The sequence below is a fragment of the Pezoporus occidentalis genome, unplaced genomic scaffold, assembly GCF_034315485.1.
Source record: "Pezoporus occidentalis ecotype Australia unplaced genomic scaffold, CSIRO_AGI_Poc_V1 ctg278, whole genome shotgun sequence".
Classification (NCBI taxonomy): Eukaryota; Metazoa; Chordata; class Aves; order Psittaciformes; family Psittacidae; genus Pezoporus; species Pezoporus occidentalis.
Genome location: NW_026914697.1, coordinates 201,733 through 219,352, shown reverse-complemented (window position 1 = coordinate 219,352; position 17,620 = coordinate 201,733). Strand labels below are relative to the sequence as shown.

Below are 17,620 nucleotides of genomic sequence, written 5' to 3'. Positions count from 1 at the left end.
CAGGAGATGTGGCTTTGAGGGAAAACTGTGCTCAGAGCCCATGGACAGAGAGGTGCTTGCAGAGTCAGGCAAGACTTGTACAAGCAATCAGAGGTTTCCTTTTGAACAAAACATGAATGGCTTCTGCCTTTTCTTCTGCTGAAAATGGATTAGAACTCAAGAAGAGTGAACACACTGAGCGCAAACCTGCTGCTAACACTGCCTCCCTCCTCCTCCTCCCGCAGTGAGGAGCATGAAGCAACCCTCTCGAAAGAGAAGCTGATCAGCCTGTGCAAATACGAGCCCATCCTCAAGTGGATGAGAAGCTGTGATCACATCTTGTACCAGGCCCTGGTGGAGATTCTCATCCCAGACGTGCTCAGACCAGTGCCCAGTGAGTATCCTGCAGCGGGATCATGGGATGTTGTGTCTGACAAACAGCCATCAGCCTGGCTACCACTTGTCACAAAGATTTCCATTATAAAAGCAGATTTAGAGGGGTTTGTTTTGAATGCAATATTCATCCTGCAGCATCGCTCTGTGTCGATGGTACTTTGCGGCCCCTGGAAATTCCCATGCCTTTTAAAACTTGGTTTATGGCATATCCCATCTCCTGAGTTTGGCTTGGAGTCAGGGTAAAAGCATAGCCTCAATGCACAAGAGCTAATCCTTGTGAGATGCTTCCTTTGAGATAGTATCTTTGGGTAGGACAGTCCTGTCCCCTGCTGCACCTCCTGGGAATTTGAGGTCAACTTCCAGATGGGAGATCAGTGATGGGCTGGGCAGTACTGGAAAGCCACATCCCTCTGAGCTGCTGTTGCCAGTCTGTGTGCTGGGGCACATGGGTGTCTGTAAAGAGCAGATTTCAACATCTGCAGAATGCTCAGAAGGACTATCAATGAGAAAAGAATGAGATAGAATAAGAGAAAAGAATAAGAAGTAAAGCTGGAGCAACAACATTAGAGAATAAGAAAACTTTGGGTGCATCCAGGACTCAGCTGATTTCCTTGGTGCTAATGGAGATCACAGCTAACCAGATTAGAGGCTGTGCTTTCCCCGGCAGTCCTAAGGTAGGAAGTGGTGTCCAGAGATGCTGTGGAACATCCTTTCTAACTGTGCAGTTTCCTTTGCAGGCACACTCACCCAGGCAATCCGTAATTTTGCCAAGAGTTTGGAAGGGTGGCTGATGAATGCCATGAGTGATTTCCCCCCCGAGATTGTCCAGACCAAGGTAAGCAGAAGGAGCATGATACAGGTCAGAGATGATAGGAGCTGAGTGTCTGTGTGTTGCAGTTTTGCAGCGACTGGAAATCACTGCTTGGGTTTGGCCACGTGTGCTCCAGGTTAACACGGTGTAATGGATGGTTATGAACCAAAATAATTATGCCTCATCCCTGGCAGTGTTCAAGGCCAGGTTGGACAGGGCTTGGAGCAAGCTGCTCTAGTGGAAGGTGTCCCTGCCCATGGCAGGGGTTGGAACTGGGTGAGCTTTAAGGTCCCTTCCCATCCAAACCATTCTATGACATGTAGGGAAATTCCTTTGCACCAGCAGGTTATGATGCTCTGTCCATTGAACCATTCCTTTATCCTAAGATAAAGGCTCTGTGGAAGAAAATCCCTGCCCTGGAATGAGGTTTGTCCTGCTAAAAACCACAGGACACCTCATGGACTGAATGGCATTGCAGAGACTTGAACCCAAGGCTCCTACTTCCCCTCTCCTTAAAGCCATGTATTCCTGTAGCCTCTTCTCACCTTGCTGGTCTCTGCTGGAGGCAGAGTGTGAAAACCCATTAGCTTAAAGAAGCACAGAGGCCGGTTTGCGGGATGCTGCCAAAGAGCTTGGGACAGCAGCACAAGTGGGGCTATGCAGGGTACCCCAGCTGCTGTGCGCCGCGTGCCTGAGCTGAGCACAGAGCCCTCCTCCTCACGGAGCCCTGTGGCTGTGCTGCAGGTCGGGGTGGTGAGTGCCTTCGCGCAGACCTTACGGAGATACACGTCCCTGAACCACCTGGCCCAGGCTGCCCGGGCTGTGCTGCAGAACACCTCGCAGATAAACCAGATGCTCAGCGACCTCAACCGGGTCGACTTTGCCAACGTGCAGGTAACGTGTGGTGCCTTTGCCTGTGTCATACTGTCGAGGACTGGGACTCTAAGGAGGTTCCCTGCTGGTAGCCAGCATCTTTCCAATACTAAAAAAGCAATTAAATGACCAATTTCATGGTTTAATGTTACTTTTCCAGGTAAGTTTGCCACTGCGCTGTGAAGAGGGGAGCAGGCATTAAGGAATTTCTGTAAGAAGTGGTGGTACCAACCATTATGTAGTTCTAACAGTAATATTGTGCTGTAGTCTGGATGAATCGGAGGGGACAGGGTTCCGAACTCGTGCACAGTTCTTGTCTGCTAAGAAATGAAGTTGAATTCCTGGGATGGGGAGCAGCAACCATTCAGGCTTGGCATGAGTAACTCAACCCTTCTTTCTGAGCAGGAGCAAGCCTCATGGGTGTGCCAGTGCAAGGAAGGCATGGTACAGAAGCTGGAGCAGGATTTCAAGCTCACCCTGCAGCAGCAGAGCTCTCTGGACCAGTGGGCAAGTTGGCTGGATAACGTTGTTACTCAAGTCCTGAAGCACCATGAGGGCAGTCCCAGCTTCCCCAAGGCAGCCAGGCAGTTCCTGTTGAAATGGTCTTTCTATAGGTACATTTCCTTTCTCATTTTGGAGATGTTCCTGCGTGGGGCTTAGGGCATGTCAGCAGCTCCTTGAAAAGCCAAGGCCAATTTCTTTACTCCCATGCAACTCTGGTTAACTGTTGCTCTGCCCTGGTACAGAAGGGTACAGTTCTACCTCCTGTATCCTTTCAGGATGGGGCTAGGATGCTCCATCAACTCAGTTCTTATAAAGTGCTTTGCTACTCTTGGGCTAGAGGTAGAAACAGAGCATTGTCAGGGTCAAGAACTCACATCAGCTGTGATGCAAGAGTAAACCACAACCCAAATATTTTGTTTCCTGGCCCTTTTCCAGCTCCATGGTGATCCGGGACCTCACCCTGCGCAGTGCTGCCAGCTTTGGCTCCTTCCACCTCATTCGCCTGCTCTATGATGAGTACATGTTTTATCTGGTAGAGCATCGTGTTGCCCAGGCAACGGGGGAGATGCCAATTGCCGTCATGGGAGAGGTGAGAATTGTTTATTCCCTAGAAACAGACCCAAATTTATCAGCGCTCAAAGGGAAGCAGTTGCTTCACAAACCACACTGTGTCCTCACCACGTTCTTAGAACCAGCTTTGCTGAATGATTTACCGACTTGTTTTGAGTGCCTGGCACAAGGCTTCAGCTCCTTGAGCATCCTTCATCCTGGCTGGCTAATACCTGAGCTGTGAGGGGGTTTGGGGCAGTTGAGCATCAGCTGGGTTTTGGAGGAAAAGGATCTCCCCACCTCTCTCCATAACCTGGGGGTACCAACCCTGACTTTGGGGTTGCTGCCAGAGCAAACACAAGAGCTAAATCAAGCAAAGAAAGGTCCAGAAGTAACCTTCCCTGCAACTTTCAGCCCATTTCAGCTGTTTTCTTCCTTCCATGGAGCTCATGTGAGCCACACAGATGAGCTGTGTGTGCCTTTTGCTTCCCCTTCCCCTCCTATTAGAGCCACGCTGTTGCACCAGGTCAGCAGTGCTGCGAGGTCCCACTCTTCCCAACAAAAGCCCTCTCTTTACTGATACTAAAGGAACGTGAAAGGCAGAGAGTGGCTCCCAGGAAAAGCTGCCTGTGGGAATCTTTCATCCTGCACTCTTTGCCTTGCCTTCGTTAAACTCTTGCACTATTCCTATTCTCCAGGAGGGGGCTGAGTCTTCCCACCGAAAGAGGATGGATCTCATCCTTCCGTTTCCATTGCTCCCTTTAGACCCCCTGCGCTCCTCAGTTCCTTCTGCTGCCCTACTTTGCAGGACCTTTCAGCGTTATTGTCAGAGCAATTTAGTGTTTCAGAGGGAGACAGCGCATCTTCAGAGCCAATATATCCCCAGCTCTCGTTGCACAATGGCCTGGCAAGCCAGAGCACTCTCCTGCCGTGAATGCAAAGGCTTCACAGGGAGCTGTAGAGAGGTGAAGTGATGGCAGAGCCCCAGGAGTGGTGACGAGCTGGGATGGTTTGGGTGAGCAGTTGGCCAACAGATGGAGAGGGCTGGAGAAAAGGCACCATCACTCGGATGTGACTCGGGAGATGGAACAATTCCTTCCTTCATTCCAGAGCTCAGCCCTGCCCTGGGTTGTTGGGGGGGGGGTGTGTTTAAATGGTAGCTACAGGCTTTTCCCCAGAACACGTGGTTGGTTTTGCTGTTCTTCACCACTGCTGCTGGTTGTGACTTCTCCTGAGCGCTCCAGCTGCTCGTTGGAATTGCTCGGGCGTAGGGGCCAGCCTGCAGGTCTGGTGCCTTGGGTCTCCAGCGAGCCTCACTTACCTTGCACCTCCTTTTCCTTTCAGTTTGGTGACCTCACATCCCTGTCCCCAACGCTGCTGGACAAAGGTACCTCCTGTCCCTCAGGGGAAGTCCTGCGACCCGGGGCTGAGTTGCTGTGGGAGGGGGAGGCTCGTGCAGGCTCTTCCACCCTGCTCTCTCGGGAAGAAGAGCCTCTTCCCCTCGGAGTGCCAACCTCATGCTGAGCCCTGTCCTTTGCAGATGACGTTGGTGACCTGGGCAGCGAGGTGGACACCGACTCCCGGAGCACGGGGGAGCCGCTGGTGAAGCGGGAGCGCAGCGACCCTGGCTACTCCCTGCAGGAGATCTGAAACGGGGACTCGGCTTTTCTCCAGCTGGGGGAAGACGTCCGGAGCCAGGTTTGGTGCTCGCAAGCCTGAGTCTCCTGTGTCTGCGTTATTAGTGCCTCTTAGTTTCTCTTTATGTTTACTTGTGTTCGAGGAGGGCTGCGGGGTGAGCCCAGGACGGAGCTGGTTTGGCCGCCTGCTTTCCTCCGGCATCACTGTTGGCTGGAGGGTGATGGTCCAAAGTCTGCTACCGAGCGATGGAAGCCCCGTGGTCAGCAGTGGATCCCATGTGCCTGGCTGGGTGAGCCTCTCCTCTCCAGCCTGAGCCAGGCAGGCAAATGAGGCTTCCTCTTTCAGGGAAGGTGGTTTGGGTTTCTTCCCCACTTGTCAGACTTCACTGTGATACAGACTTGAACCACTCAGTGCCCAAGAAGAAAGGAAAATGCCTGACCCTTCTCCTCCAGCCTTTCAAGACAAGTCCTGGCTCTGACTTTGCCAAATCGTTTGCACCAGGGAGTGCAGGACAGTACATCCCTCTTGTACCCACCTGGGCAGAGGGCTCCAGGCTGCACATCCATCTGGTCCCGGCGGAGTGGTGCACACGTGTGCTCTGGGATTGACACACACATGCTCTGGGACAGGATTCCCAGCTGCTCCCATGTCTTCCCAGCTCAGCGTTTCATTGCTGATCTGCAAATGCTCCTGGGCCACTGTCAGGCCAACTCAAGATACCAAAGGACTGAGGAAGCAGCAGCTGGTTGCAAAGCATGTCCATTGCCCCCTGGGCTCTGATGCCTGTGGGCAATCCCCATCCTCCCCAGGGTCCCCAGGCAGAAGGGAACTGCTCCCACGTCCTGGGCTTTGTCAGACTCATTGATGTCCTGCTAAGGTGTTGAAGGTGGGTGCAGCTGCCTGTAGGGCTGCGTGTGGATGGGGTGAGGGTGTGTGACTGCAGTGCCTTAGGCTGGGCTGGCAGGCCCGTTTCCCCCTGTGCTGGCTGAGCCCATCCCACGGAGCAGCGAGGGGCTGGCACAGCCCCGACTGTGCTCATCACTCCACCAGCATTCCCCTGCAGCGTTGTGGTGGTGGCTCCAATGGGGCTGAGCTGGGGGAGCTTCTGCCCCAGCAGGGTTTTATTCTCCCTTTCCATGCCCTGTGAGGTCTGGGCTGATGTGGATTACACAGGGCAGAGGAAGGGGGTGGAATCTGCCATCCAGTCAAACAGCAAAAACAACCCCCCCCACCGGGGCAAATCTGTCTGTGAATAAAGGCTGTGTCATAAATAGCTTTTATTATTATTATTATTTCTAATGATGCAGTATTTGATGTGAGCTTTTCCAGGGGTCTCGTGTACATCTGCATATCAGAGTATATTCTATCCAAACATGTTACTTACTCACTCCCAATGGTACTAAGGTAGCTGTGACACTTGGAAAACTAGTGCTAATGGAAAGTAAAAAGAGCGTGTGTTTAGTGGCACATCTTTCCCTCCCACTGTCCCGTGCTGTTGTCTGTCAGGGTGATGTTTGTCTGTAAATGTCTCGTATCAAAGGAGCAGGAGACAAGTGAGAAAGCTGGATTTGGCTGTAAATAACTCCCTGGGTCAGAGGCTGCACTTCAGATCCTGCTGATAAAAGGGTCTAAAACACCAACTGAGCAACCAGGTCTCAAACTCCCCTGCTCCCACCCAGTGTGGCCTGAACCAGTGCTGGTGCATTGGCTCTTTGCAGCCGCTACCGACCGACCTCAGCCACCGTCTGCTTCCCATGGACGGGCAAAGGGGATGCTCTGGAGCTCTGCAGCACTGTGCAAGGAGTCTGGATAACACCTAAACCCCATCTGCACCAAATTCCCAGCTAAACCTGAATAGCAATAAACATATATCAAATGCTCAGGCCTGTACAATCAATGTTGTGGTGCCATTTCTTCTTCAGTCGTTGAAAGGAGGTGCCAGGGAGGTGATGCAGCCTTGCAGCGTTGAGGGGAGATGCAGGAACTGCCCAGTGTGGTCTGAACAAAGCAATTCTGGCCAGGGACCTGGTGGCTGCAGGGAGGAGGACACCCTCTGCTTCCCACCACCTTTTCCTTGCCACCCACCACCCAGTGCCACCACCTTCCAGTGGCTGTTGCCAGTTCCTGTGCCACCTCCTGCATCCCAGGACTGCCTCTTGCACTCAGCATCACCACCACACAGAAAGCCAGGTCATGACAGGGAAGTTTGAAGTGGTGCTGATGGGGGACACACACCAATTGTGCCAACCCCAGGGAAACCAGGGGCTTGCAACATCCCAGAGGCCGTTTGGCATTGCCAGTCCTTGGAAGGATGAGCTTCAAGCAGGGCAGTGTGGCACAGCTGGGGGGTGCAGCAGCAGGACCCCCACATGGCTGGGGCAAGGCATTGGGGCAGGGGACCAGCCTGCCCCTGGGAGGGAGGGAGGGAGGGATGCTGCCAGGGATGCTGCCAGGGATGCACCCGACAGTGCTCAGGGTGGATGTGTGATGGGTCCCCCACTGTGGTGCCCTCCCGCTGGTCCCAGCGTGGACTCAAGCAAAGGGATGAGTTTCATCCCAACCCTTCCCCACCTCGTACTGAGTCATGGGATCATACAGCAGTTTGGGTTGGGAGGGAGCTTCAGAGCTCATCCCTGCATTGAGCAGGGAGGTTTTCAACTAGAAGAATCTTCAACTGAAGCTATGGGCTGTCGTGCCCGACAGCATCACCCCCCTCCCAGGGCACCCTGGGCTTCACCCCTGGGGCTCTCCTGCTCCCTCCCCTGGGATTGGGGTGATTTCTGCAGGAAGAAGGACTTTGCCATCACTTCAGCAGCACCAAGAACCCAAGCGATGCCCTGGGCTGAATGAGCCCTCCCTGCACCTCCCTGTGCCTGTTGCTGTCCCTGCAGAAGAAAAAGAAACCGAGGCACAGAAAGAGCTGCCTCACGGCAGCAGTTCACTGCCCTGCTGGGTACCACGGGGTGCCGGTACTGGTACCAGTGCTGCTACTGGTGCCTCCGTGCTGCTCTGCTGCCTGGCCTGGCTCAGCAGTGGACACAGGGCTCAGCTGGGGCTGTTTAACCTGCAGAGAGGTTTCACCTGGAGCCTGGTGGGTCCATAACCCATCACTGGGGCTCCCTCAGGGTGGCTGCTCTTATAAACCAGCAGCCTGGGGGCTCTAAGGGCTTTTTCTTCCTTTCTTTTCCTTTCTTTCCTCTTTCAGGAGCCTTTGTTCGGAGGTGGGGAGGGTTTGGGGTCTCTGCCTGCAGGTCTCTAGGATGTAGTGCCCGGACTTTCTACCCTTCCCAGTACTGCCAAGCAGGTAAGGGCACAGCCACAAGCTCCCTCTGCTCCCCCATCCCTGGGCTGGTTGTGGTTGGGAAGCAGCCTGGTGTTCCTCTTCTCCTGTGTAACGTTCCAGACGAAGGATGATCTCATCATACAGCTCTGGGGTGGCCTTAGGGCCCTGTTCCCAGCCCAGCTGCAGCACCCCAATGCCAGGACTGAGGAATCCCATCCCAACACAGCATCTTCGTCCACCACAGAGCTGCTCACTCGAGCTCCTCAGGCAGGAGGACTTCTTTGAGAGCTTCAGTGGGTATGTGGCTGCTGGGATGGGGGGGGGCTGAGCATTATGTTTATCCCCAAGGGAATATGTCTGGAATGGGCTTGGATTCACTGTCGAGCACTGGTGCTCACAGAGTGCAGGCTGGCATCGCTCCCCCATAGCTAGGGCAAAGCTCTGGGTCTCTGCTGTCTGCACCATTGTGGCTGTGACCGGGCACTGTTGCGCATCCCAAAGGCCACCAGCTCATCCCTGTGCCCCTGCTGCCCTGCCAGGACCTTCTGCAACGTGAGCGATGCTTCGGGGGCCAATCTGCTGGATTGCACCCACTCCATCCCCGACCAGCAGCTGATCCAGAGGATCGTGTCCCAGGTGGAGTTCTACTTCTCTGATGAGAACCTGGCCAAGGACGCTTTCCTCCTGAAACACGTCCAGAAGAACAAGATGGGCTTTGTCAGCATCAAGCTCCTGACGTCCTTCAAGAAGGTGGGCAGCCCCGGTGGGATGGTGTCTGGGTGTGCTCTGGGGGTCTCTGCTGGGGTGTATGGGGAGGTCCAGGCTCTGTGTCCTGGGGAAGTGCTGGTGGTGCAGGGCCAGGCTCTGCTCTTTGCCTTTGATGTGCTGCAGCAGTCCTCCAACCACCCCGGGGGCTCATTCACCTCCTCTGACCGTGGTTCCTCTGGGCTGCTTTGGGAAAGGCCATCCCAGAGCCAAAACACTGCAGGGAAGTGCTGGTGCTGTGATGTGTGGGGAGCCAAGGGGGCACTGGAGACCTTCCCCTGCAGGCCTGAAGGTGCTCCTGTGAGAGGGGGATATTGTCTTGCTGTGACTTCAAGTTGGTGGGGTTGAAGCCTGCCTGGAGGGTGGGGTTAGGGGGATTTAGACTCATGGGGATGCCGTGTCCCCCTCTCTCCCATAGGTGAGATACCTGACGCGTGACTGGCGGCTCACGCTCTATGCCCTGCAGTTCTCCAGGCTGCTGGAGGTGAACAAGGAGGGGACCAAAGTGAGGAGGAAGATCCCCATCCCCGAATCCCTCCTGACCGTCCCTCCCAGCAAACTGCTGCTGGCCTGGGAGCTGCAGCCCCAGGAGCAGGACGTGCCTCTGCTGCGCCAGAACTGCTTCCTGGACACCATCACAAGGATGTTCAGCCCCTTTGGAGCCATCGCCGCCATCCGCATCCTGCGTCCAGGCTGCAAACTGCCCTCGGATGTGCAGAAATACGCATCCCGCTTCCCGGAGCTGCTGAGCAAGTGCTGCGCCACGGTGGAGTACGAGAGCCTGGAGAGCGCCTGCAGGGCCTTTGAGGACCTCAGCAGCAGGAGCTGCCGGGGCAGGGAGCGCATCAAAGTGGTCCGGCTCTGGATGAGGGACTCCAAGAAGAAACCTGGTGCTGAGAGGAAGGCGGAGGAGCTGGACCAGATGGGATGGAGGCTGCAGGCGGCAGCTTCCGTGTTCCCCCGTAGCCTCGGGGACTCCGGGCTCTGCAGCTCTCTAGGGTCAGATGGTGCCAGGGTCTCGCCACCCCTCCTCCAGAGCAGGGACCCCTCCGCACCCACCTCATTTGATGGCAACTTGAAGCTCAGCAACTTCAGCAACAGCATCACTGGCTCTCTCCTCGGCAGCAAAGTCTTCCCCCCGCTCAGCTGGGACCCCAGGAGCTGCTCCGGCCCCTGCTGCAGCCCCGAGCGCCGCTGCGGATGGAGCCCCTGGCACAGCAGCCCCGCTCCCGATGCCAAACCCTGTCCTGGCTCTGCCCCACCAGCCCAGGGGATGCTGAGCGACCGCCTCGGCCTGCGGGATGTGCTGCTGCGCCTGCCCCACGGCTCCGATGGCACCAAGGGCTTCGGGAGCGGAGAGCTCGTCCTCCGGCGCTGAGGCTCCTTCACGGTTGGGTTTCGGGCTCCGTCTCTTCTCTTGGTTTCCTCCTCCTCTCGAGCAGACTGGAGAGGCGAGGCCGCTTCCCGCAGGGGCTGTTCCTGGCCCAGGTTGTGGAGCTCCCATGGGAAATGGGCAATAAAGAGGGAGGAATTCTCCAGGCACTTCCTGGCTGCTGCAGTGATTTATTTTGGTCCTTCTCTCTTTGCTCCTTCTTGGTCTTGGGGCTGCCCAAGGTGCGGATGGAGAAGGGTGGGGAGGGTCCATGCCTGGGCTGCAGCTCCCCCCCCGGCATTCTTGGGGTGTTGTGGGGTTCTGTTGCTGTGCAGGGAGCTGGAGCTGTTCAGGATGAGGCCTTGCAGCCTGTCCTGTTGCGAGCGTCCATCCCCACCCTGGCCTCAAGGTCCTTATCCCAGGGTCCTGGTGCTGCCTTCAGTGTGGGGCTGTGCCCATGAGTCCTCCAGGAACCCATCTGTGCTGGCTCCAAGGAGGCTGTGGGCTATGGCCAGAACATGGGGAGCCCCAGCATTGTGCTGGGGAGACACCAAACAGCCAACCTGTGCCAGGAGCTGCCCTTCCCCACGGCCCCAGCCCCACCAGCAATTCTGGCACAGGGCACCTTCTGCATCCCCAGCATCCCTGACCCCATGGGTCTGCTGCAGGGACCTCTGGGTATGGACCTGCAAGTGAAAGAGCAGCCTTGGCCCAAGTGTGGCAGCAGTGGTTGTTGGTGATGCTCGGATGGAGCAGTGTGCCCCAGCCCTGCATCCCAGGAAGAGCATCCCCATCCTGCTGCAGCTGACCTCGAGTATCCAGTGAGTTCGTGGTTCCTCCTGTGGGTATCTACAGCTGAGCTCTTGGGTGACCTGCTCTAGTAGAAGGTCTCCCTGCCCGTGGCAGGCACTGGAACTGGATGGGCTTTAAGGTCCCTTCCAACCCACTCTGTGCTTCTGTTGTAGATGTTTGGGTGCTGGTTAGAAAAGGAGAGACCAAAGCCACTGTGGAGGATGCTGGCTTTGAAGCTGGTACATCCTGGGGAGCTCTGCAGGGTGGGTGCTCCTGAGCAGGCTGCTGCTGGCCATGGTATCAGTGCCTTGCCCTCACCTCCTTCCTGTCTTCAGGATGGTTTGAAGCTGCATTGGTGGCTTCACCCCTTTCACCCCTGGCAACAGCTCGGTGTCTACCACAGCCAGGCACCACGGAGCATTGGCCAGGACATGGTGTGTCCTGCTGCGTGCTCATGTGAACAGGGTGTGCTCTGCCTTGTAGCAGCAGGAGATGGATGGGGACCAGCCCCAGGCAATGACACGGATCCGTTAATGGGCAGAGGGAGCACCAGCGCTGTGGTGACAAATGCAGTATGTGCAGAGAAGTCTGAGGCAGCATCACTTGGGGCCAGAACGGGGCTGCCCGGTGACAGATCAGGTCTTGTGTCACTTGAAGGGGAAGTCTTGGCCTTGAGGGCAATTCCCTCCTGCACCAAACTCCAGTTAGCAGAGCCACTCATCCTCCTGCCGGGCTGGAAGCACAAATCACAGTCCCCATGATTATAGACACAGTCGATTGCTAATTGTGGGCAATTTGCAGCAGGGAATGTGCCTGGCTCTGGGATGTGTGTGTGTATTTACAGTGCTGGGTACAGCAATACAGTCATTATGTGGTATTAATAACATGGCCTGCTTTATAAATAAAAGGGAATCTCTCTCTGGCTCTGCTGCTTTGCAATGTGGCTCAAGGCATGGAGCTCTTGGCCTGCTGATAGCAGGGATGTCGGGGGCTTTCCTGGTTCCCCCTGACTCCCTCAGTGGGGTAAATGGAGCCAAGCACCACGTGCAGGGTGCGTAAACGGCATCGGGGGCTGATGTGGGATGCGCTGGCTGTGGAAGCGTCCAACCTCCCAGCTCCTCACCTGAGCCCTTCCTTGGGTTGCTGCCTCCTCAGCTCACCTGCAAGTGATGCTGATCCCTGGGGAAAGCCATCCAGGGCAGCTCCTCCTGCCAAAGCCCTCCCCTGCATCCCAGCCCTCTCCAGAAGGTGCTGGGCCTGGGGGCAGGATGTGGCAGGCCTCCAGGGCCAGCACCACGCACGTCGCTCTCAGCTCCATACATCCCAAGGAACCCATCCCCAGCCTTTTTATGACGCTGGTGTTTCCTCCCTCCCCGGGGCAGGATCTCCAGCTGGAGCTGTTTCCCTTTACCGGGATGGGTAAAGCTGACGATGCTCCTTGGGCACACAGAGTGCTGAAGGCGTTGGGGGCTTCCAGCATCCTGGAGTTCCAAGCAAAGGAGGGTTGTGACCTGCTGCAGGGGGAAGCCCCGGCTGTGCTCGGGAGCAGCTCGTTTCCATGCTAATGAGCAGGAAAGACGTGGCAGTGATGGATGATGCTCTGCTCCCAACCTCCCCCCACAACTGCTGCAGAGCAGCCTTGCCTCCCGCATCCCAGTCACAGAGGGAACCCGGGCCTGGGTCCCTCTGAGGATGCAGCCACCGGGGATCCCTTCCCACCATCAGAAGGCAATTTGGGTTTTTTTTTTTCCATAGGGAATTCTTTGCCAGCCCCCTGGCAGGGATCAGCCCATGAGCACTATTGCTTCTGCACTTTGTCATGCTTTGCCTTTTCCTGTATTGCCTCTTTCAAGTAGACCAGCCTCGGAACAGCTTTTACTTTCCCAAGGCTTTATTTCATCTTCCCATCTAATTCATCTATGCACAGGATCCCAGGATATTAGTTAAGGCTTAGTTGGAAGAGCTCCATGTGGCTGTATTTTCTCCCCAGCTTTCATATCCTAACATCAGACAGGCCATTAACTCGAGCAGCAAACCTAACGAGAGGAATTGGTCTGATTTTGTGAGAATGATTCCGTTTTGATTCAGTGTGATTGCTCCCGAGCACAGACAGCTCTCCACCAATTCCAGCTACTAAATCTTGCGAGGTCCTGCTGCTGCTGCACCTCTCTGCGTGTTTTACAGGTATATTAAACCCTCTCTGATTGATTTCTTTGTATGTACCATCTGTTCTCAGGACCAGCAGGGTATGGATGCTCTATAGATGCTCACTGGAAATCTACCCGGGCTGGTGAAGAGGCAGGGCACTTCTTACATCCAAGTTGCTTCCCCACTTCATGCGCTCTTTGATTCCTGCAGTGTTATTCCGTTTGCATTCATGGTCTCATTTGGGTTTCTCCTCCCAGCCCTGCTTTTGCAGTCCTGGTTCAGTGCCTTGTACTGACCGCCCAGACTTGTGTGGCTCAGCTTCACATGACTCCTTCTCTGCTTAACTCTGTAATTCCCCTCGTTATTCCCCACGGAGGGAGGGCTCTTGCTCTGCGTTATGGTGTTGCCTTGCGGGTGAGGCTCCACGAGCCGTCTGAAATCAGGTCTTTAATCTCATGTCCGTTATGAGCACACACTTTCTAGGAGCATGGTGTTCTCCCTTCCGAAGGCAGGTAACCAGGGCTTGTGTTCGTCACCTCATCTCCTGCTCAGCCCATCTCATGGCCCAGTTCAGGGAGCTGATGCGCTTTCACATCCGTTCATTAGCAGACCTTGAGACGAAACCCATCTCGTGCCCCTCGCTGGTGCTCGTGTTGCTGAACTCGCTTTCCCCCAGCGGCAAACCCCTCCTTTGACTCTTCCCTGCTCAGCAGCTGCGCTCTTGGAGACCTCTCCTTGCAGCACGGGTCCCGGTGGCATCTCCGTGTGCTTGTGCTGCTTCAGACACTGCCCGTTTCTGAACGTGAGCCGTGGTCTCTTTGAGCCTGTGGATAGCGTCAAGACTCTGCTGTGCTCAGAGGTAAGGTGAATGCGTGGCAGGAAGCTGGGTGGAGGCATGGAGAAGGGAGCAGAAACAGGGATGGATGAAGCTCCCGGGGCAAGCACAGGCCAGCCTGGACGCCTGCCTGGAAGCAGGAGCGGGGCAGGGCAATGCAGGGAGGCAGCAGCTGGGGAGGGAGAGATTTTCTCTGTGTTCCCTTTGCCTTTCCCAGTGTTATAAATTCAGGTCCTGTCTGGACCCGGAGACTGTCTGGAGGCCAGAGGGCACTGCGGCTGCCAGCAGACGTGAGGTGAAGCGGGGCGAGATGGATCCGCCGTGGTGAGCCAGGCACAGAAGGCTCTGGAAGGTCAAATGAGCCTCAGGCTGGGGTCCCACCATGTGCTCACCCTTAACGCAGGCAGGGGCAGCTTTGGAAGGGCAGAATCCCCTGGGAAGGGTGGATGGGCAAGCAGAGGGCTCAAGGCTGCACAGAGAAGCGTCTGCCTCGCTAATGGAATGAGCCTCCAGCTTAATGCATGGCAAATCCCCACGTAACTGAAATAAACCATGGCCAAGTGGAACTTCTTCCCAATTACAATTCATTAGCGAGCCCTGAGCTGCGGGCCTGACCACAATCAATACTCAGCTGGGGGAGAAGCAATCTGCATCCCTCCCTAGGGAGCGCAGGAGGAGGCAGGTCCATCCCATCCCAGCATGGCTGGAGCAGAGCCTGCCTCCAGAGTGGGGTCCCCTATGGGTCCCATCTGGCTCGGACCCCTGTGTATGGCACAGGGGTGAGGACAGGGTCCTCCTTCCCTCACCTTGCCCCTCCCTGCTGCAAGAACACAGCAGCTGTTGGGGTCTCGGTGTGATTTGAGGTGGCTTGGCCATAGAGGACACGAGCCCCTGAGAGCTCCCCACGTACCCTCTTTTTGGAGGAGCTGTTGTAGAGCCACAGAACGGGTTGGAAGGGACTTTCAAGGCTCATCCAGTCCAACCCCAACATCTTCAACTGGGTCACGTTGCCTGAGGAGCTGGTGCCAGGCGCTGCCCACCCAGGTTTTTGTCATCCCTTATCCACTGCCTTCCTGGAAAGCTTTGGGAAGGCTTCGGGCCATTCTTCATTGCCATGGCCACTGGATGAGGAGGAGGCAGTGGGGCCGTTGTCTACAGTGGCTGGGACATGGACTTCTCCTCTACCCAGGTTATTTGGGGGCTTTGGAGGTCAGCGATGGGGCCAGAGGGCTCAGTGCAGCTCTGGCCAGGAGCTACTTTTTGCCAGTGAGCGGGGAAGTGTCTTCTTCTTGGAAAGCCAAGGTCACTCTGTGGAGCACAGCAGGCCAAGGGGGGGCTTGTGGACATGTAACTGCTGCCTGCTCCTCCACAAGCACTGTCCCCGCAGACCAAGAGCCACTGCAACCTGGGTAATGCTGGATCCAGCTGAGGGCATTGGGCCAGCTGGGTCTCCAAATGCTCCCATTGAATTCATGGACAAAGTCCTTCAGAAGTGGTGGTATCTCTATTAAGGAGGGCTTCAGGCTGGGGTTAGATGGCTTTTGGCAGCAGACATCTTGGCCGGTCATGGGATAAGTCTTGGGCAACATGGTCTAGTGTGAGGCATGCGTGTCCATGGCAGGGGGTTGGAACTGGATGAGCTTTGGAACTCTCCAACCCAGACCATTCTATGGTCCTATAGGTAGGTACCTGGCCTGCGTCATATAGGAGGTCTGACTAAATGATCTGCTTGTCCCTTCTAGCATCTCCACCATCAACATGTAAGAGTGGTTTTGACACCCTGAGGAGCAATGGGATAGATTGCTGTCTCAGACCTTCTCCTGCTGTTCTCTCCAGGCACTGAGGGCTTTGCCCTGCTGTTCCCGTTGCGTTTGAGCTCACAGTGTGTGTTTGCAGACCAAAGACTTCTCATGGAAGATTTTGTTCAGCCATTTCCACGTTTTATGCTTGATTTTGATCAAATGGGGCACCAGGGATAGTTCTTGAACGTGTCCCGCGTGACTCCGCTGGTTCACTTGGTTGTCTGTTCCTCCACCAAATGGCACAGATTAGGGATGCAGCCCGTGCTGCCAGATGCAATTGTCCTCTTTGGACTCTCTGGCACAGGCTTGTTCCTTTTCAGACCTCAGCATACAGAATGTTCACTGCCAAATTACAGCTCCGAGGTAAGTGCTGTGCCAAGAACAATGCCTCAACCTCATTTAAGAGCAGCTCATTCGAGGTGGAAGTTTTGGGCATGGGGTGTATTTCATCTCAGGAACGTACCTGTCTGGCCCAGGTACAGGTCTATGGAACAGAAGAGTTCTGTGCTGCCTCTCGAGATGCTCATCTGCCAAAGCCTCTGAGATGGGTTCATTTTGGTGGCGAATTGCTCCAGAATGATTCTGGAGAATCAAGGAATGGTTTGGGTTGGAAAGGACCTGAAGATCATCCAGTTCCAACCCCCTGCCACGGGCAGGGATGCCTCACACTAGACCACATCACCCAAGCCCCATCCAACCTGGCCTTGGACGCTGCCAGGGTTGGAGCATTCACCACTCTTTGGCACCCTGTTCCAGCCTCCCAGCATCCATTTACACATGGATAAGCTCTGTGAGCACGGGGAGGTGGCTCCTAGCGCTCGAGATGGGTTTGAAAGTGCACGTGTGAAATGTGCCTGCTTTTGAAGTGCGGAGTCACCACGGAGACGTGGAACATGACCAAAGGAACGGCCACCCTCCACTTGTCAGCTCCGCATTCCGATCTGGGCAGCAGCTGCAGATGCCATCAGCAATTTGCTTTCCAGAGGGAAAGCGCTCAGCGCTTCCAAACGTCACATCCACGTTGAAGTGTCGAGAGGCAGATGCCCAGACTGAAAAGCATCCTCGCAGGATGGAGCATGTGGCCAAACACGCCGCAGCCAGGAGCTGTCAGCAACAAGACACAAAAAGCTTGCAGACACCTATGGGAAAACTCCCAGGGATGTTCTGGGAGCAGAGAAAAGGGCTGGAAGGGCCTTGGAAATCCGACGGAGATGCAGCGCATCCTGTGTTCCCCTTTAAAAGCCATCCCACTTCCATGTAATATTTGTACTGCTTGTTTGCAGAGCAGCTCTTAATAGACAAATGACTGCAGATTAAAAGATGAATACATTAGTTTTCTTTTGTCCTTGATCTAAATTGTGTGTTTCCCTGGTATGCTTTCAAGTGAGCTGTTTTATACAACAGCTTTCCTTCATCTTCACTCTGCTGCTGCAATACTACTAATTGGTAACTGGAGCTATTTGATGGCATTTACGTGTTATTTTGAAGGAGAAAAACATCCCCAAAATACCACATTTTAAAAATACAAATGCAGCAGACACTGAAGGAAACCATTTCCTTACAAGACACTGAAAACACGCCATGGGCTCGGAGCGTTAGCTCTTGGGTAGGATGCGAGGCTGAATCCGAGCCTCCTGACAAGCTCTCATTGCAGCGAGGTCTGTAACCACGCTCTGACTGCCCAGGCCCTCAGCACACACTGGAAGCTGCCTGGGAACATGTGCCAAGCGGGTGGAACGCGTTTCCCTGCCAGGCCCACCTCATCCCTGTGTGTGTGGGATGGTTGCTTCTCCCGATCCGCTTGGCATTTGGGTTTCATCCCCGGCGGTTGCTGTGTGGGTCTGAGCGGAGCACCTGCCCTGATGGAGACGAG

General features: G+C 55.2%; 2 protein-coding genes across 9 annotated transcripts in view; both read left to right on the top strand.

Moving 5' to 3' along the window:
• RFX2 (regulatory factor X2) overlaps positions 1-4,850 on the top strand; it is a 52,095-nt gene extending 47,245 nt beyond the window's left edge. For all 8 annotated transcript variants that reach the window (XM_062625186.1, XM_062625188.1, XM_062625185.1 and 5 more), the window contains 7 exons: positions 225-373; positions 1,113-1,210; positions 1,931-2,080; positions 2,465-2,673; positions 2,999-3,152; positions 4,457-4,499; positions 4,653-4,850. In XM_062625186.1, coding sequence (XP_062481170.1) covers positions 225-373; positions 1,113-1,210; positions 1,931-2,080; positions 2,465-2,673; positions 2,999-3,152; positions 4,457-4,499; positions 4,653-4,762 — 913 coding nt within the window. In that variant the 3' untranslated portion in view covers positions 4,763-4,850. The remainder of the gene's footprint in view (positions 1-224; positions 374-1,112; positions 1,211-1,930; positions 2,081-2,464; positions 2,674-2,998; positions 3,153-4,456; positions 4,500-4,652) is intronic.
• Positions 4,851-7,487: 2,637 nt separating this feature from the next.
• Positions 7,488-10,545, top strand: LOC134166989 (la-related protein 6-like). The gene is made up of 4 exons (XM_062625177.1): positions 7,488-8,054; positions 8,154-8,330; positions 8,573-8,783; positions 9,217-10,545. The coding sequence occupies exons 2-4, from the start codon at positions 8,161-8,163 to the stop codon at positions 10,174-10,176; spliced, it is 1,341 nt and encodes a 446-aa protein (XP_062481161.1). The 5' UTR covers positions 7,488-8,054; positions 8,154-8,160; the 3' UTR covers positions 10,177-10,545.
• The last annotated feature ends 7,075 nt before the right edge of the window (positions 10,546-17,620 follow it).

Bases quoted from the DNA above. Each gene is read 5' to 3' on its own strand.
- LOC134166989 (XM_062625177.1), top strand. From the start codon at position 8,161: ATGATCTCATCATACAGCTCTGGGGTGGCCTTAGGGCCCTGTTCCCAG. The intron at 8,331-8,572 runs GTATGTGGCTGC...CTGCCCTGCCAG, and splicing joins TTCTTTGAGAGCTTCAGTGG to GACCTTCTGCAACGTGAGCG. The intron at 8,784-9,216 runs GTGGGCAGCCCC...TCTCTCCCATAG, and splicing joins TCCTGACGTCCTTCAAGAAG to GTGAGATACCTGACGCGTGA.